The sequence below is a fragment of the Barbus barbus genome, assembly GCF_936440315.1.
Source record: "Barbus barbus genome assembly, chromosome: 27".
In the NCBI taxonomy this organism is placed as follows: Eukaryota; Metazoa; Chordata; class Actinopteri; order Cypriniformes; family Cyprinidae; genus Barbus; species Barbus barbus.
The window spans coordinates 20399495-20420433 of record NC_136755.1 but is presented as its reverse complement, the minus strand read 5'-3'; the positions used below and the strand labels follow the sequence as shown (position 1 = coordinate 20420433).

Genomic DNA, 20939 nt, shown 5'->3' with positions numbered 1-20939 from the left:
CCTATAGCCATCAACGCAAAAGCATCAGAACGGTGTAACTCCCCGAACCCCTGACATGCATTGACTGACGTTAAACACTGAAAACCTTCGGCATGTAAAGCCCAGTTTGTTGCGAAAAAAAAAAAAAAAAAAAAAAAAAGCCCGTCCCAATACCAAATGGAGCGCGTTTATTTGGAAAAGGAAAGGGAGAAGAAAAAAAAAAAACGATGAGCACGGGAAAAGAAAAAACAACCTCAATCGGAGATGGTCCTCACTGCAGAACACAAGATCCAGGGGGTGTGGATGATCTAGATCCAACTCCTCCCACCTTACATGGACCTAAACCTACCATCTGCACCCCTAGATGTGGATCCAACCCCGCCCCCTGGATCTTTGTTCTGCAGTGAGGGGCTATTGCTCAATCGGGCTGGTCGTTATTTTAATTTGATAGACTAGTCGCGCCGAGGATGAGGGTGTGTCAGAGGTTACAGCAGGACCTTGCTTATCCCTGACCTCTATTGCTTGCAGCCAACCCTAACTGAAGTGTAATGAAATGCGGGTGAAACGTCTGCTACCGCCGAAACAGTTATTAGCATAATAGCACGGCGTTGCAGCGGTATGTAAGTTACGGGTGGCGTTATTTCTCATTACCTTGACGGTGTTCAGAGGGTGGTGGCTCCTCAGCGACACTGAGGCGCTTTTCTTTTCTTTCTCCTATCTGTAGCTAACACAGAAGCCCAAACTCTGCTCTTTCACCTGTGCGACGCGCGCAAACGTGTATTTATAGTTAGTTATTCATCTCGCGCGCGGCAAAAGGAGCAAGGCGGAATTCGAGCATCATCCGTTAACTACAGGCTAAATTTTACATTTTCTTAAAAAAATAAAAATGTTCAAGAACTATTAGCTTTATAAAGTATACAAAATACCACAAAGCAAAATAATAAAAAAAAAAAACAGAACTTTTTTTTTTCATATATAATTTTCTTTTTTTCTTGAGGTACTCTAGCCTGAGGTAGATCAGTAAAATGCATATTAACTTGGTTTCCTGGCCAACACCAATCAACACTTCCCTCAGTCATAAGTGGCAGTGTTGCTCCACCTTCTTTCATTATATATATATATTCATTCATTTTCATTCATCTATAAAATGCATCAGAATTTATAAAATGCCACTATGGATCCCAGGACAGCTTACTTCCATCAACAATCCTCTTTCCATCTCAAGCCAAAGACCTTAAACCCCACCCTGTGTCACCCATTCCTTACCCCAAAAACAGGCTTGAAAAGCCTTTAATACTCAAATGCTGCATTTCCCAATAAACTCATAACCAAAACAAAGTTCAACATCTGCCAATTAAGGTCTGTGCAGTTACCGTATTAAGGCAAGGACTGGGTGGCTGACGTTCTTACGATTTGTTTGAAAGAGGGGGGGATTGTGGCGCGGGGAAGTGCAGGTGTACACAATCTCACTGAAACTTCAGGAGGAATGGGTGTAGAAAGCGGGCGGGGTTGTAAGGACATTCCCTGACCCCTGAGATGGACGCGTCCCGTGTCCTTTCAGTCACCGAGAAGACGCAGTGGCTCTATTTCCTCCGGGCGACTGGTGGACCTGTGGCTGAGGCCTTGGGTTGCTGCTGCCGCCTCACCTGAGAGATAATCTCCTGGATCTTCCTCTGGGCCAGCTGGTACACATGAAAAAACAAAGCAGAAAAAAATTACTTGCATCAAAATAACTTAAAACCATCAAAATACTCAAGCAATAAATGGAAACAACGTAATTTTTTAAAATAAATGTGTTATTTGGGGTGGGGGGTGGGGTTTGCATACAAAAAGTATTCTCGTAGCTTCATAATGTTACGGTTGAACCACTGATGGCAGATGGACTATTCTGAAGATGTCTTTTATACTTTTCTGGGCCTTGACAATGTTAATTGTTTGGCAGTCAATTTCATCCAAAATATCTTGAATTGTGTTCCGAAGACAAACAAAGCTTTTACAGGTTTGGAACGACATGGGGGTAAAGTGATTAATGACAATTTTCATTTTGGGGAGGAGTAACCCTTGAAGGTTTGAGTTGCCAAATGTTAGCCTCAAAACCTTAATGATTTGGAGAGGATCTGCAAAGAGGAGTGGGACAAAATCTCTGAACTCTGTGATTGCAACAAGGGTTTTGCCACCAAATACTAAGTCATGTTTTGCGAAGGGGTTAAATACTTATTTCACTCATTAAAATACAAATCAATTTGTAACTTTTTTAAAATAAATTATGGATTTTTGTTATTCCGTCTCTCACGGTTCAAATAAACCTACCATTCAAATTATAGACCGATCATTTCTGTGTCAATGGGTAAACGTACAAAATCAGCATACAAAAAAAAAAAAAATAAATAAAATAAAAAAACACTGCTCAAGTGTAATGGAAGACCAGGTTGCTTTGATAGCGGCCTTCAGGTCATCTGCATTGTTGGGTCTGGTGTCTCATCTTCCTCTTGACAAGGTTCAGGTCAGGCAAGTTTGCTGGCCAATCAAGCACAGTAACAGCATGGTCATTGAATCAGCTTTTGGTACCTTTGGCAGTGTGGGCAGGTACCAAGTCCTGCTGGAAAATGAAATCAGCATCTCCATAAAGCTTGTCAGCAGATGGAAGCTGAAGTGCTCTAAAATTTCCTGGTAGATGGCTGCATTGACTGTGGACTTCAGAAAACAGTGGACCAACACCAGCGGATGACATGGCAGCCCAAATCATCACTGACTGTGGAAATTTCACACTGGACTTCAAGCAACATGGATTCTGTGCCTCTCCGCTCTTCCTCCAGACTCTGGGACCTTGATTTCCAAATGAAATGCAAAATTTACTTTCATCTGAAAAGAGGACTTTGGACCACTGAGCAACAGTCCAGTTCTTTCTCTCCACAGCCCAGGTAAGACGCTTCTGACATTGTCTCTGGTTCAGAAGTGGCTTGGTAGCCCTCTTCCTGAAGATGTCTGAGCGCGGTGACTCTTGATGCACTGACTCCAGCTTCAGTCCACTCCTTGTGAAGCTCTCCCAAGTGTTCGAATCAGCTTTGCTTGACAGTATTCTCAAGCTTGCGGTCATCCCTGTTGCTTGTGCACCTTTTCCTACCCAAATTCTTCCTTCCGGTCACCTTTGCATTTAATATGCTTTGATACAGCACGCTGTAAACAGCCACACCTATCAGTAATGACCCTCTGTGACTTACCCTCTTTGTGGAGGGCGACAGTGTTCGTCTTCTGGATCATTGCCAAGTCAGCAGTGGTTGTGGTTTCAAAGAACAAGAGATACCCGGAATTTATACTGTAGGGATGTCATTAATTGACACTCAAATGTAAATATTCAAATATTTTGAGATACTGATTTTTGACTTTCATGAGCTGTAAACTAATCATCAAAATCAAAACAAAACTTTTGAAATGTTTTACTTTACATGTAATGAATCTAATATATGAAAGTTTCACTTTTTGAAATAAGTTACAAGAAAAAAAAACGAACTTTCACGATATTCAAATTTTTTTAGATGTACCTGCAATAGGCAGCATATTAGGAGTTTGAGGCAAACAAAGTTAATGGTTTGTTAATACCGAGAATGTTAATTGACCTTAAAATAAAGTGTGACCATAAGTATATTTAAATACAGTATTTCAAAAATACATTTCATTAATCATAATACATGATCTATTAAAATGAATAAAAAGTTGGATTCATTTTGAACTCCACATCAAAAGTTTGGCATGACAACACAACACTTACAGATTACTTATGTTTTTACCATCAAGCTGGGATCAGAGAAAGTATTTTAATATCAGAAAATGACAAACTTTAACCCTTTTCTGCAGCTCTAATAGGTCTAATAGCTCAATCACCTGGCTTGCATAGAAGTGCCCTGTGATTTTTACTACTACTTGGTCATTTTCATCAGGCGTCTGGTCCCGCGGGACAACCACCTCTGCACTGGTCAAGTTCTGTAGTTCATTCACCTAAAGAGAAACACGGAGCAGCTATGAATACATCTGTAAAGCAAACATGAGCACTAAATTTATGCTATAAATGTAATGTGGCCATTTACCGTTTTGCCTCCCTTGCCAATGACTCTGCCAGCGGCGAATGATGGCACTTTTATGTGAGCCTCTAATTTAACCTCTTCCTTCGGTCCAAAGAAGTTCTCCTCTTTTAACTTCCCAAAGATACGTCCCTGAGCCTAAGAAAAACAGCACAGAGAATCAATGCGTAAATATACAGTCAAATGAGTATTCATACAGTGGCTCAATTCATACAATGTCACAACATTTTTACCTTGAACTGTGCCTCTGGTGGTCCAGTAATAATGACCATTCTTTGCTTCGTGTCATTTTCATCAGCAGGTGCAATCTATCCCGACAAAAATGACAGATCTTATACTTTAACACTGCTACAAAACAATAATACAAATTATAACTATTACATGTAACAACCAGTATCAGGGTCATAAGAGGTCATGCTTGCCATCACTCACTTTGATTGACGCACCAGCAAAGCGGCTGAGCTGTTTAATGTGCTGGCCCTGCTTGCCGATAATAGCACCAACTGCCAAAGCAGGAATGAAGAGGTGCACGGTTTCCGACTCCACCTGTGGCTGCTGACACAAATACACTCATGAGTTATGATCACACATTTAACACCAAATAAATCTGCTTTTATGGAGACATCTAGAGAACATACAACAAAACAGACAAACAACATCCTGGGAAAACATTCACTCAGTCAATTAACTACTCAAAAAAAAAAAAAAAAAAAAAAAAGTTAACAAGTCAACTATTCACTATCAACAGAGGTTACAACATGAGGAATCAAGACTTGATCTTTTGAATTCACATGGCTTGGAAATACTGCCAGGTTCCTAACTCGCTCATCCCAAACCAAGAGCACCATTTATTCCAAGTACGCTGCAAAAACAGTTCATTCTCACAAAATCCTGATGTTAACCAGATATAAACACCCTGCCTATTCAACAACCAGAAAATCTGCTCACCCAGTTATAGTGGGAGTACATGTAGGTGAGATGCTATAATTTATTTGGTAGACTATTTTTAATAAATTGCCTAATTCGGTCCGATCTTATCTGTGACGCGTGCACACAATTTGTTTTATTGTACTCCATATGCAAACTCAAAAATAATAGGATTTAAAAGTCTTACAATGAATTCTATACAATACTATTTTAAAAATCAAAAATAAATTAATATTTTCCCAGAAGAATTTCAAAAATGTCCATTAACGTACCAAGTAAAAACGTGTCCTAACATCATTTAAACAGGACCATAAATTCAATGAAGAATTAGAAAAATAAAATCAGTTCTTTCAATAAACATACAAGTCTTGTGTGATCAATTATACAACTTGTATATACAGTGATGATTTTTATTTTCCTAAATACATAAAAAGATGAACAAGAATAATATACATTTTATTTATAACTGGATTCATTTCCTATGACTTTATGGCTAAATTAATTCCATTCACCACTTTTTGTGAATATGAATTCAGTATGGGTTTAACATAAGATGTGGGTATTTGAATGCAAAAAATAAAACAAATAACTGAATAAACTGCTGTTGAATAAACGGTTAAAGTCACATCTAAAGAGGCACTTATTAAAAAGGCACAGCAGCAAAAAAAAATAAAAATAAAAATTGTTTACATTACAGTTGAGATCAAACCGCTGCTGCTCAATTTACATGTGAAGAGTAAAAAAAAAAAAAAAAAAGGGATGTAAATGGTCAGAAAAAAAAAAAAAAGACTATTTTAACTAATCTGCCCTTGAATTGTTACTTTCAAAAATGTTTTTCACATTTATATCGACCAGCTTTTTGGGGGTCTTTTTGTTTTCACTTTATATAAATCTACCAATGACAATTAAGCAAATATTCAACTTGAGAACAACTCATAAGTCTCTAGGGCAATATAGACAAAATACAAACACTAATTAGCTGAGTCACACCTGTGCATTTCATCCTAGTAGATGGGTTAGTCCAACTCCTGTTATTCATGCCCTTACCATCTAACTGCAAACTTGACAACGTTCATTCCCACCCATCACCAACACACACACACAAAGCACTTTAGGTCTACGTCCATACACATTACGTGTTAAACATCAGACCCGCAGCATTTCAGCATCTGTTAGCTGTGGAGGCTGAGCGACACCCCCCGGGTGCAGCGACTAATCTGGGAGCAGACGTTTGTCCCTTCAGCCAATCCAGTAGCGAGCAGCCAAGCCATGCAGTGCATGGTGGGTAACACATAAAAACTTACAGAAAAGGCTGTGCCTGTGCTGGAGGAGAGCGTAGAGGCCCAAAATGGCACCTCACCCCCAAACACGCTGCACTACGGGAGAAACACACACATTAACACGCACACTCCCACACACACAGACTGTAGGCGCCCACATCACATTTTGCCGTTGCATACATGAATGCACTCCCCACTCACAAGAGTACACCAAACACAAACATCTCACACAAACACACAATTTTATCCAATTTTGTTACCCCAAATGATTGATAGCCAGCTTGAGCCCCAGCTGGAGGTCCTGATACCACAGAGGGTGACATCCCTCCACTCGCTGCACCGGGAAAAATACCCAATGCGTTCAGATTGAGCCCTGGTATCAGGTTAGATTGTAGCTAGGGGAATAAGAGGGCAGAGATTTTTTTTTCTTGAAATCAAGTTGTGCTGTACGCAATTTTACACGAAGATGGAAAGTCATTGCAGGCTTACATGCATGGCAGCTACGTCATTCTCGTAGGACTCACGGATTTTCTTCATGATTTCTTCTTCTGCTTTTGCACAAGCTTCTAATGTACCCTTGACGGTGATGGTGCGCTCAGGGTTATACAAAGTCAGATCCTGCAGACTGGGATTGGGGGAAATGTGGAAAAAGTGATTGAAAGAAAAGCAGTATAAAACCTGTTAACTAAAATTATTAAAACTGTTGTTAGAAAAAGTGCATTTTTTTTTTTTTTTTAATTACTCAAACTAAAAAAGCCAAACAAAGTGTAAAAACAAAAGTGACAAAAAAACAAAAACAACCCACAACCTGAATTGAAATTAGACTGGAAAATAAAAAGAGTAAAAATAGCCAATTCCCCCAAAAAAGTATATAATAATAAAATAAATACTATAAATGTATAAGACTAAAATTAAAACTAAACGCCAAAAAAAAATACACAATACATTCAAAATATAAAAACAGAATCCAGTTCTGTTTTTCCAGTTCAAAATACTAAAAATATAATATTTTATTCAAAGTCTCATTAAAATATTAATAAATAGTATATAAACAAAAAAAACAAAAATAAATAAGTAAAATGCAAGCTAACTCAATATTTATATACACACCATAATAGTACACAAATAATACTAAAATAACATTTTAGAAAACCACTGGGAGCAAAACAAACACCAAGTTACATGTTTTGGTATGTGTGGCATAGGTGGGTTGTCAACCTTGGACAAACGTCGCACCCAGTCATGCAATTGTACGGAGCCCTTTATGGGACATGGTGGTGGGAAAAATTCTGGGTGAAAATTAAATTATTAATAGTAATAAATTTTACTATTTACTAAGCAGAATAGCCCAGAATATGAATGCAAAGCCCAGCACGTAAGCTTTTTCTCCCCCATAATACTCTTAAGGTAGGCTAATGAATGAAAACGGTGATTTAAAAATAAAAAATCTGTTGCATTCATATTCTGGGCTATTTTGCTTTATTAATAGTAATATTATTAATAAGGTTATTAGTATTAGCCTAATAATTTTATTAGTATTTATCATATTTGGTCCTCCAATATCACTGTTTTAATACATTAAGCGTTTTAGAATGTCCCAACCGTGCCTTGAACTTGACTGTATTACTTAATTGAGTCCAAGTTCAAAATAAAACTATGAACCGCTCCATTGTGAACATACGAGCGGTAACCACTGCAAGCTGTAAAGTAAACAGGAAGAGTTTGTCCGGTTTTCAAATTTCTTTGTGAGAGAACGCAAAAGTTTTGCGAGGGAATGCAAAGTTTCTCGAGGGAACGCAAAACATTTGAAAAATATTTTTTTCCTCCCACCCCAAATTTGTCCCACCACCATGTCCCTTAATGGGCTCCGTACAACGGATACGTGAGAAAGATGCATTTTATTCAGTGGTATATTTAAAAATAAATAAATTCCAAATTCCCTCACATTTGAATGCAAACTACCACTTGATCTAACCAGTTTTATTTAGGCTGGGTGGAAGCCAAACACTCCAACTGAACTCTGCAGCATGTATGAACCCACTGGACAAGAAAACTGGGTTTTTCCAGTGGTTCAAAACAGTGTCACTTCTGTAAACACTGGTAGGTATCCACATAGAAATATTACCTCGAGCAATGTTTTAAAACAAAAACCGAATAAATGTGACATCTTGGGAAGTATATGAGACAATGAATCAAGATTCAACTGAATGTACCTGATGCATGCTTGAAGACAGGATCCAAAGCACAGTGATTAAGCATTTTGCTGACCTCATGAAGTATAAATAACACAATGAACTGCTTACGGAGAGATTGTGATCTTTGTGTCAGTATCTTGTTCGATTTTCTTTAAGTTGCGTCCTTCTTTTCCAATAAGGCGGCCGACAAAGTTATTATGAGCCAGAATCTTCAGTGGAACTTCTTCAGTGCTATGTAAGTGAGAGAAGAAAGAAGGTTATAGTGTGACTGAACGTGAAACAAGGAGAGTAAATTACTCCATTACAGTGCAGTGTAGTATGACTAATGAAGACAGATAAACAGAAACAGTATGACGCAGAGTGTTTGTGTATCAGCGCACATCTTAGTGTCGATTGCCTCTTTCTGCATGATCTCCATAATGTTTCGACAGGCAGAACTGCAGCCCTCTGGTGTGGAGTGAACAGTGATGGGTTTCTCCGCTGCCCCTGCGTTCTCCTTACGATGGATATCAATCCTGTGCACATATGCAAATGTATTCAACTTGTTAGAGCAGTCTGACCAAGTCTACGTTCACTTCCCAGACGCCAATAGACACAAAAGTACATTTTCACTCTTTGACATGAAGTTAACACAAAAGACAGTACGTGTGATAGACGCTACCGTTCAAAAGTTTGGGGTCAATACGATTGTTTTTTACCCATCACAGGAATAAATTGCATTTTAAAATATATTCAAATATAAAACACGCAAATAAAATCATTACTTCAAAATATTAGTGGTTTTAATTAAAGCAGTCTTTATCAGAATAAGTGAAAAGTGCGCATATTTGTTTTCCAGTTTAAAAGGTGCCCATAAAATACTTGTTCTAGTGTCAATTTAGAAAAGTGAATCACATTTTTATTTTTCAATTAATAGCAAGTTAACATATATTTTTAATTAAAAGCAAGTAAATGGACAAAAATTGGCAATTCTTTTCTTAGCTGCAATTCAAAAGTTGCAGAAGTTCTTGTATTATTTTTAAACAAACTTATATTTTAAAAAAAAGTTAATTTGGAAAGGGATTCATATTTTTTATTTTTAAATACATTCATTTAAATTAGTCACTGATTTCTGGGTAAAAACATTCAACGTTAGAAGTAGATCATTGAGAATTAATATGAATTTGATAATAGCGAAATCTTTAAGAATAATTAGGACAATCTTCCTACACAGACTGAAACCTAACTACAACATGGTCGCCCGTCACTGCATGATTAACTTCAAAGTCCCTTTCAAGGAAAGTCCGTTCACTCGGCCGCCATATTTGCAATGCCTCCGTGCAGCTCAAACAAGACCAAGTCCTATCTAAATAAATGGGGGAATTCTGAAACCTCAAAAACGGCTTGCTGAACTCTGTTAAATTACATATTGCAACTCAGCAGCAAAATCTGAAATGAACTACCCCATGAACGTTGTTTCTTATGCTCAAATAGCTTTTGAAAAGCTTATTTTTCAGGCTAGATCAGCCAATGTGCATGAGTAGTGCCATCACACTTATGACTGTGCACGTGCATGGCTAGTCCAGCCTCAGGTTTCCATGGGAACCGGAGCTTCTCATGGCTGCTGCAGTGATGCAATGACTTTATCAATCAACGATTGGCTCTTTCATTTAGAAGGTGGGACTATCCTGCCATATTGTGCGTTGCAGTTTCTCCCATTCATAAGTATAGGAGTGAACAGTCTTTGTATTTCTATAGTCTTTACCTTTAACCTTACATTCTTTTTTTAAAGGGGTCTTCAGATGCAAAATTCACTTTTACATGTTTGAACAAATGCGTGTTGGCAGTGCGTGTACACACCCATCCTATAATGATAAAAATCCACCCAGTGCTTTGTTTTGTTTTTTAAAATCTCCAATAATAATGATCGCTTTCTCAGATCAGGTTGTTCTGAGATTCTTGGCGGAGTGACGTAGTTCTGCACAGGCCCCTCCCACGACTATTGACTGACACGGCCATTTTAACATGGACCCGCTTTTTATGAATCTTTGCAAATCGCCTTTCCTAATAATGTGCTAGTTAGCAAGGTCCACGGCTAAATGCGTCTTAAATTTACAGTCTCATGAGAACTGCTCATCACCCCATGGAAGAGATGGGCAGGGTCAGCAGCTCATTAGCATTTAAAGGGCGTTTTACACTACCATTGAGAAATTAACCAAGACTTCATGAAGACCCTAAAGAATCATATCAACTTTTGGAAAATGGACATCCGATGACCCCTTTAATCAGAGTGATTAGTTCACTGTCACATTATTTTGTTACTTCATATATCACTTCATATATTTTGTGATTATATAACCCCTTTATCACTAAATATCTTGCTAAACCGGTTTAAAGAGCATTTTCAACATTCAAAAATAAATTTAGTGCTGATACTTTGCTTGTAGAGCCTTATGTGCTCAGTGTGAATGTTGTAACATCTTAATATGGGCGCCAAAATAAATATGCGGTGCTAATGTGCGCAGTGTGAAACAGGACTGTTTACAACTACGTACACTGAGCATTCTTACTTTGAGTGAGTCTGCTTGGTTATGTTGCGGATGGTAGCACCTTCCTTGCCAATAATAGCTCCTACAAACTGGGTGGGCACCAACATGCGTAGAGGCACATCTGACTGTAGTTTAGGTCTCGCGCCAAGAGTGGGAGAGCCTTGGCGAGGCGGGCCACGCGGGTTGAAACCTCTCCTGCCACCCACGGCAGGGGCATCTGCTGCAGCAGTCTCATCTGGGATATAGGAAACCTTTAGTGCGTAGTTCTCCATAAGGAAGCCATTTAATTTATCCAATGCTCTGGAAAAAAACAAACAGCAACAGAAGGATAGGAAACATTACATTTTTAATTCAACTCATTTAATCAATACTGGTTTTTGTATGTATGGAATATTATGCTTAGTTGAATAAAATAAAAGCCTCTTGCTGCTTTGGACCATATTATAGTACAACTATAAAAACTGCTGAAAATAAACAAAAATGGGCCTCATTTATTAATACATTTCTGCATTTCAGTAAATAGTCATAACTCCAATCTTGCATAACTTTTCACAGTTCAATGCAACAGTTTACGGAAGAATTGTTGTATTACTATATTACTAGTATTTTGTTCAAAATGCTGTCTTTGTAAGCGTAAGAGAGTTCTTAAAATAAAATCTCTTTCCACTTATTAATTTTTTTTATTATTGCATAAAGTCACAATTCAGTGCAACAGTATGTGCAAGAACTGTGTTCTGAACATGAATAAAACCAAAATATTGTAATGATTTAAAAGCATAGGTCTCCAGAAACTAAGTGTGAATTCTAAAAACTATTTTTCGTCAATATTGTCCATTTTTAGGCAATAGTCTAGGTGACTGAGACAAAGGGCATGAAAACCATCTCTGCTTTTCTGCTTCCCTCTCAAATAGGACACATGTAAAACTTAAGCGAAACTGATGGGGAGTTTAAGTGCATGAGGCTGAGACGTGATGGAATGCCTGAGCCTTTTAAATCCACCAAATCTCTCATTGACATCCAATAGCGGATGGTAACAGGAACTCCCTATTGTGCACAAACAATTGCTGAAGATTCTTTTATCCGAGCCTTTCCATTCATTTACCAGACTTCACCAACCCCTGTGACAGCGCTGCAGTTCTACTAATCAAACAGTAGGTGGCACTGAATGAGTTATTATAATTGCTGAATAAAACCAAATAGCAGTGCATGTGGAACTGACGGTCTCACATTTCACTGCGAGACGTGGGACAGAGACGCTCTAGAGGGGGTGGAGTGGTGACCCAGCCGGCCGAATCGGAGGCGGATGATACTCACTCTCTGGCTTGGTCCTTGGCAGCATATCGCACGTTGACAACAGCAGTCTCTGTGTCAGTGTTGACTAAGGATGGCAGAGAACGAAGACAGACAGAGGGGGAGAGATTAACTAATCTTTTAATATTTGGATTACTAAAGTGACAGTCTGCTGAGGAGCACATCCTACCTTGTTCACAGCTCTCCACTGTGCCGTACTGCGCTAACAACCCGTCCAAAACCTGTAGGTGAAGACAAGCAAGAGAAACTTTCAGACTGTGATTAAGACTGTGTAAGCGGCTAGACATTGTAGTAGAGGTGGAATAACTTCAAAAATGACCAGATACAACAGTCATGCTGTCAAAAATGTTGAACAGTTAAGTGTTAAAGGGAAAGATCACCCAAAAATCATTTGCTAACCCTAATGTTGTTTAAAAATAGTATGACTGACTGACTTCTGTGGAAGCATTTTTTTTATGTCCATACAATGAAAATCAGTGGCATTCTCAAAATGTTAGTTTTTGCATTGCACAGAAGCCATACCGAATTGGAACAGGTGACGGAGAGTAAATGACAAATATAAATTTTTTGGTCACTTCAAAATTGCGATGAAACAAGAAGCGACATATATCATGGGCTTCATTAATGAAATGTAAATATTTGTAATTCCAATGAGATGGTGCATATTTGTGATGCACATCCGAGTGTAACGGATTACCGAAAAATCAGTTGTCGACTGGATTGAGGTGTAGGCGCTGGCTTTGCACGCAAAAATAAACGTAGATGGACGTGATCTTGCAGGGGCAGGACTTATTGTTTGGACAAGTCCTACATAAGTCAGAAGTGTGTCTTTTTTTTTATGAAAGATATGGATGGATGTTTACAATTATGCTTCTAGAATTAAATATGGTGAATTCGTTTCATGCCAACTTTAAAAATAGTTTGCCTTTTGCTGATTTGAATCTTGACTAAATATTTCAAATCAAAAGCAAACTAAGCTTTTATGGAATTGCTTTCTCTCCCGCTCTTTTTTGTTTTGTTTTTTTAAACATTATATAGCCTCTCCAAATAAATAAATAAATTCAAGAAAGCACCGTTTTGCACCTCATTCACTGCAGCTCTTCGCTTCTGCAACTCCTGCTCTGGAGGAGGCGTGCAAGCGAACATTGAACATGGGTATAAGGAAGCCCACAGGCTTTTACACACACCAGCCCCCTATACGTCACACATACTAATGCCCACAACCCCCCTTACCACCTTCACTTCCCTTCTCCCTTCCAAGCCGTTCTATTGGCTGGCGTGTGCATTACTATGGAATTCCCAGCAGCCATTGGGCATTTCCAGCCATTGGCTACGTAACCAGTCAATCATTGAGTCCAGGCCAATAAGACAAAGCTTCCTTCAATCGGGTGAAAGACTAAGGGGGTGTGGTTGGCTTTCAGACACCATGCAGTGAGAAGGTGGGAGGAAGTGGGGTTGATCTACACATTCTTGGCGTCCACACACACACGGAATAGGCCTGCAGCCAGATGGGGCAGCAGGTTAAAATCCAGCCCGACTAAGCTCGCCTGAGCGTGGTCACACAGCAAAACGCACACATCACAACGCTAGATCTCAACATGTGCCCACAGTAACAAGATGACAATACAAACGCATATCTTCTATTTGAACACAACTGGAAGGTCAAACTCAAGAGAAACAAAGGGAGAGATTAAATAACTAAGTCTCGCTCAAGTAGGTACTTGACATTTTCGCAGCCTGACATTTGACTGCGGATTCATTTTGGGCTGAAATAAGAGAAGAAAAATTATGCTATAAATTTAGCATGTTTATTTGTAAATCCATGGGAAATTAAACTATTACACATGGTCCATTTTTTATTTTAGGTTCAAATTGTTCATGCCAAGTTGATACATCGTACATTTAAACAAATTCAATACATTAACTAAAACTCTTGTGATATTTAGCATAAATTTAGTAGCGCATGTTTAAATAGTTTAATTGAATTTGCTCCTAAAAACAGTGCCAAATCAACATATTAGAAGCCTGACACTGAAGACTGGAGGAATGGCAGCTGAAAATTAATTTTGCCACCCCAGGTATAAATTACATATATTAAAGTAGGAAAAATGTTATTAAATTGTAATGATTTCCCAAAGTATTACAGGTTGTCACTATATTTTGTTCAAATAAAAAGCAGAAAAAAACTGGCCCCAAAGTTTATAAACTAATGTGTGCTAAAATAAAAAATCTTTCATTTCTAGCTTTTGCCTTCACAAACAGACTAGAGCTGAAAATAAAATTAAAAGTGAGCCTTTATGACCTTGAAAAATTATTTTCCATCTACTAAACTGGAAGGTTAAATCACAGGTTCCCTCTGGAATTTCCAATGGCTTTTTAGCATAGCGGTTTCAGAAGACTTTAAAAGACTCACGTTTCGTTCTATAAAGCATATAAACGCACCCTTGCGGTACAAGCAGCAACTTCATAACTTGCAATTAAAAAAAAACAAACGGCAGGATCAAAATGCATGTTTGGAGGTATGACTATTTAATTTTGGTTGAAGTACAAAACGTGAAGTCTTAAACTTGGGTTTCTTTTCCGGGATTATGGACTACAAACATCTCTATTCTATTGCTGAATAATACTAGTCCGAGTACTAAACTACAACAGAGCTCATGGCCACAGGGCAAAATCTGAGTAGTCATGATTCATCAGACAGATCATAAATACGTCAGCAGAACTCATCTGCAGATAACATGCACAGCCGTATAGTTTGAAAGAATGTTGCATACTTTCACAGAAGTTTCATTTTGTTATTTTATATATACACATTCCATATTAAAAAGGTAATATTTACAGAGCTAGCAAAGTAATATTCCTCTATTTCCACTCTTCTCCACAAATTTCTCAAATTCAATACTTAAAACACAGAATACATTAAACGTTTAACTGACATTTGTCATTAATGTAGTAGATATGAACCAATTTGATAATTCTTATGTATATGAACACTAAGCTGTGCAAATTGTTAAATGTAAGTGGGAAGGGCCAATCTGTGGACCCCACTGTCTGGTCAGATGCATTTAACTTAATTATTTTATTGATTTAAAAACAAATCCCTCTGGAGAACAATAATAAAAACTAAACCGGTGTATGGTAATTTCATAAAACACTTTTCTCAATTTGAATCAAAGCTAAATAAGGTTATTAAACCCATAGCTACTGCTACACAACAAGGCAGCACAGAAGGCATGTGGCCATTAACATAGGACATTTTTTTACACTTAGAAACAGCTAGAGTAAGTGCAAAGAAATTAAAATTCAGGGTCATCAGACACTTTTAAAGGTTGAACTTTTTTGAACTTCACATGGTATTAATGCAATATTCTTGGGGGGTATTCTTGCTGATGCAACCACATACAACAGAAAAGTCATTTTTAAATGTCAAATAAAATAGAGAAGTTCATGTGTTACAAGTATAATGTATTGTCCTCTAGTGTTGTATTAACCCTATAAAGCTTATTGCATCATATTTGATGCGCAAGTTTCTGAGGCCTCTAAATTATCATCATGATTCATTTTGCTGAAAAACCTGTACACAATCTACTACATGACTTCTGTCGTCTGATTGATAGAATTATACTAAAAGGCCTTTTATTTAAAGTACTCAGGTCCTGGTACACGTGTTTTTGCTGTGAATTCTTCTACTGGCTTTTAAAGTAAACAAACAATATTGTTAGTAATATTTTAGGATGAACACTTACTGGACTGAAGCAGCTTAGACTTGATTAACCATAAGAGAAAAAAAAATAAAAAATTGTTAAACTATCAATTACACATCAGATTTTTGAGCCTGAACGTTTTTTGTACATCACTCAATCAACACTGTATTACACCGTTTAATATGTTTGCCCTTCCACAAAAACTGCAGAACTTTGATCATAAAACTAAGCATTTAAGTAATATCTTAACATTATTGGGAGATATAACTGATATATGAAACTCATGCAAGTAGTTTCCTACACTGTTATAAAGACTTCACTGATTTACATTACAAGCTATCAGAATTTAATCTTACTTTTTGGCCATATAAATATCAGCAACTGCACCAAATGACATTTTTGCAGTTTTGGGCCTCTTAATAGAATTAAGGAACCATATGAACCATAAAAGCCTCGTCTATCAAATTTAACACTCAAAAACAAAAAACACACACAGACCTTTTGTGTGTAAAGATTCAATAAACCGCTCCAATGAAAAAAAATAAAAATAAAATAAGTGTCAGCTTTAACAAACATAATACATCATATTGACCAAGAACACTTTGCTCATGATCGATACATTGATATAGCCTTTAAATTAGTCTCAACGTTTCATATATTGTAGCTTTGATTTACTGTGATGGCAAACAATCTTATTACAATTTTACTCATTTTACCTGTAATAAAATATGCAATAAAGACAACAGCTGCAAACACACACAGAGCCCAAAATGAACAAATGTGAGGAAAGGGGGAGCACGTTTAAGTGAGTAAATAAAGAGTTTGCAGCTCAACTGTATTTAAAAAAAAAAAAAAAAAAAAAAAACTAATTATAAATATGTTCTGAACCTCACTAAAATATAAATAAACCAAATAATACAAAGACATACAACAAGCAATTTATGGTCTTAATAGACGGTTTAACAACTTTTGCCTCAATGGAAAATTGACCAGCACAAGTTTATCTAGGATGTCCCTGGAACGTGACAAAGAATATTCCTCACATACAGCCACAAAACCAGAAACGATGCTGTGACTCTGACCTGCTTTGTATGTTACCAACCTGCAAGGAATAATCTCAATGCCGTAAGATTAAAAAAAAAAAACACAGTATTAATAAATAGAAGTGGAATATGGTTATGGTTAGTAAGAAATAATTCTGTAATGTTTCCAAATTTACCTGCCTTTGGAAGGTGTTTAAAAAATTGCTTTTACTGAATTGTTGATGTCCACAGTAGCTCTCTTAAAGCTCATTATTTTGAGTTGGCTAGGGAAAAAAAGAAAAAACAACAGAAAAACACACCCCAGAAGCTCCCTATTATATGACATGTTGCTGACTAAATCTATGATGGAAAGCACTGCGAGTGGCCATTTTAATTGTAGTTATTGTCGACTGTAATGTTTCTTTAAATCATTACATTTAATCCAACATCAAGGAGGTAACGACCTACCACTGTAATAATACATTTAAAAGTAACTGGTAGTTGGGAAGCCCCCCAGGCCTGATTTTACATATAACTAGGGGGACTATGACTAGAACTAGGGGGTCTCAGCCCCTCCCAGCTCCCCCAGTAATTCAAACACTGGAGAAATTGGTTATGGACGGAAAAGCTGAGGAAACAATGCCAGAGCACAATGCAGTTTTGAATCTGAACTCATTCCTACGATCAGAGCACTTTTGTGGACATCTGTAAGGCTCCATTCACACACAGCGCAACAGGAATGAAACGAGAAAGGGGGATGAGCAAAGAAAGAATGTCATGCAAGTTTTCAAAGGGTCAGTGAGAGCTTGTCGAGCTCACATGAAAAGCGGGAGGGCAAAGAGCGGCGTACTGAGCCGTACACGCGAACGCTTCTACAGATAGTTTGATCTGATAAGTGAAGGACAATAACAATGGGTTAAGTAGGTGTAAAAGGGATTTTTTTTTTTTTTCAAATGAACATCGTGGGCTTTTATTAGATCTGATTTAAACTAGCATCCATACTAAACAAGACAGACATTTACCATTCGTCCATAGCACAAATAATGAAAATGTATTTTATAAGCATCTTTTCATTTATATGAGGCTTCTTAAAGCTTAGACCTCAAAAGAATTCAAGTCACATATCTCAAAAACGAACACAGACAACAGGCTCCCTCTTAAAAGACTGCTTGGAACATCTGATTTAATAAATATGGATAATTGCTTAAAACACAAAAAGGTATTTATTGGATATTGTGTGCTCATTTGGTCCAAGATGTCAAATTCTAAGACATTACTCAGGAGGGTTGGTCATACTGCTTCAACATAACACCTCATACAAGCCCCTTCACCTTCGAGAGCTGGAGGGGTGGGAGAGCGGCACTTACTTCCCACTGCATGTGAGGTGGGATATTCCTGATCTGCACCTTGCAGCTCCTGTGTAAAAAAAGCAAAAAAAAAGTGGTCAATGTAAAAAAAAAAAAAAATTACACAAGGCAATAAATCACACAAGTCAGTCATATTTGGATTTAATGGTCCAGATTCTCACAAACCACATTCACTTTTGTGGGGGTGGACACTATTCAAGTCTGACTGGGAGCACCCAGTAGAGGAAGATTTGAGTAAGATCTCTATAATGCGCTCTACTAGCTCAAAATGAAAAATGATTGAAACTTGCATTCTGACAATTATACCATAGATTTACATAAAAAAATTAAAAAAATCCCAATTTTCAATCCATTTCTTCGATAGTTTGTGACTTGAAGACCTTCCACTTCCCGCTTTGGTTTCTTTGAAAGTAAATTACTGAAAATGAATGCTAGATGGCATCTAATCAACAAGCCCCTAATATTGCAAATGCCAAATAGAAAATGGCTTTGATCTTAGAAACATGCATTACTATGGCTAAAGCTACATATTCCCAACAAGCAGTGCAGTTTCAACATGCATTAGTTATACATTTATACGTCCAAAAGAAGTTACATGATCATAGAGTACAAGTATTTGCAGGTTAGGGAACCAGTTATGGGCAATATTAGCAAATAATCAATTTGTCAGACAAGAGGGAAGCAAACTAGTGATTTTGTGAGCCACTAAGCCACCAAAAAATGTGGGATTTGTATTTGGAGACAAGGTACCCAACCAAAACCAGTTCTCTAATAGCACCCGTGAGTCTGATTGAAATTGGGGTTTATAAATCAAGATAAATTACAGATGCACCAATGGCCAGTCTCATGTCTTGCCGGTTCAGTTTTGACACCACAGCTACGCTGACATCCACACATAAACATGTCGGCGACGTGAGTGAAGACCATTTTAAATTTGTAATAGGCATAAGGCCAAAGTAAAGGCCCGTTTATACCAAGAATTAAAGCTATAAAAGATATTAGCATCCACACCTGTGAACAATATCGTCTGTTTATTCTCAGCACATGCTCATCTCCCGCTTTAAATTGCCAAGCTCGTTATAGCAGGATTGTTTCTGATTGGGTGTCAACGTTTTTATCGTTCATGAGCTGGAAAAAGTCATTTCATCGATATGGTTTCTCTGCGCCTTTGTTATAGCTGGGGTGTGGACTCTGCTACTCTGTAATATTAAGAACGAGTTTTTGAACTATATCTATCATTATCTTTAGAGGTGTGCGATATGACGATTTTTGATCTTGGACGATAAAAATGTCTCCACGACCTGCTTTTGAAGAAATATCTAGGATCGTGCTACAGCGCACATTAGGTCAAATACAGTTCTGGCGCCTCCGCCTCTATGTACTGTACAACACGACATACAGCAGTAGAGTTACTCTGACAGGACACTGCACTTATTCGCGATCGCAAAAGTACATTATTTGCACACAAAGCCTTGCTGGTTAAATGTTTAATTCGCGCGCTGGTCTGATATGTGCCTTTTCTGAGCGGATACACCTAAAGCACGCGCACTAAAAAGGCTGTCTAACAACGCCTTGTTACTCAACTAAGTTCTTTTTTGCGCTAATACAGTCAAAACACAAGGTTTACATACAGACTCAGTTGTTATCTCTCAAATTAAAGCAAATAGTTAAGAGAGAAACGGATGCGTGCCTGTATATTAGATGCGTGCAGCTCTTAAAGAGACAGGACGCTAAACATGCTGTCGACTGTCATTAAAGGGATAGTTCACCCTAAAATTTAATTTGTCATTATTTACTCACGTTGTCCTCTATTAATTTATTGTGCTGAACCCAAAAATATATATATTTTGAAGAATGAGGGTAACCAAACAGTTGCTGGTCCACATTGACTTTGATAGTAGGAAAGAAAAATCCTATAGAAGTCACTGAGGACCAGCAACTGTTTGGTTTTACACCTTCAAAATAGCATTTATGTTCAGCAGAAGAAAGAAACTCATTCAGGTTTAAAACAACTTTTGAGTAAATGGTATAAAAATTAAACATTATGACAGAATTGACAGACAGATAACTATTTATTTTTGGGGGAACTATTCATTTAACGTTAACAAAACAAAACAGAGAAAAATCCTTCACTATTCTTGACTGAAAAACTGTAATACAGTTGCTTTGGGAATCAATCTATATAGTTTTATCTTTATATTTGTTCATTCAATTTCATTGAATGCTCTGCTAAATACACCTATTATACCTGAAAAAGCGCTGTTTGTTTTATTTGTATATTATGTGTGTATCTTTGTTCTTTTTTTAATAAGAAAGATAAAATGACAAAGATTTTTATCTTCGCCCACTTTGGCCTAAATATCTGCCATGTCTTTTTTGTTACCTTGAAAGGCTTTGTCTTTCTAGTTTGGCTGTAATGCTCAGACAACTTGTAAAACCAAAATAGTAAAACCAACATGACAAAGAACCGTGATAAAATCATGAATCGTGATATTTCAAAAAAAAAAAAAAAAAAAAAAAGATTTTCCATATCGCCCACCCCTACTT

The 20939-nt window shown here is 37.4% G+C and overlaps 1 protein-coding gene across 5 annotated transcripts in view; it reads right to left on the bottom strand.

Moving 5' to 3' along the window:
• Positions 1-973: 973 nt before the first annotated feature.
• The window catches only part of LOC306847692 (insulin-like growth factor 2 mRNA-binding protein 3), a 29030-nt gene continuing 9064 nt past the window's right edge, over positions 974-20939 (bottom strand). For 2 of the 5 annotated variants that reach the window (XM_079381802.1, XM_079381803.1), the window contains 13 exons: positions 18393-18441; positions 12469-12520; positions 12303-12366; positions 11010-11288; positions 8841-8975; positions 8569-8691; positions 6755-6890; positions 6526-6660; positions 4491-4610; positions 4292-4366; positions 4065-4196; positions 3862-3975; positions 974-1661 (listed from right to left, as the gene is read on the bottom strand). In XM_079381802.1, coding sequence (XP_079237928.1) covers positions 1563-1661; positions 3862-3975; positions 4065-4196; positions 4292-4366; positions 4491-4610; positions 6526-6660; positions 6755-6890; positions 8569-8691; positions 8841-8975; positions 11010-11288; positions 12303-12366; positions 12469-12520; positions 18393-18441 — 1513 coding nt within the window. In that variant the 3' untranslated portion in view covers positions 974-1562. Of the gene's footprint in view, positions 1662-3861; positions 3976-4064; positions 4197-4291; positions 4367-4490; positions 4614-6289; positions 6362-6525; positions 6661-6754; positions 6891-8568; positions 8692-8840; positions 8976-11009; positions 11289-12302; positions 12367-12468; positions 12521-18392; positions 18442-20939 lie in introns of all 5 variants that reach the window. The other 3 variants (XM_079381799.1, XM_079381800.1, XM_079381801.1) reach the window with 3 other exon arrangements.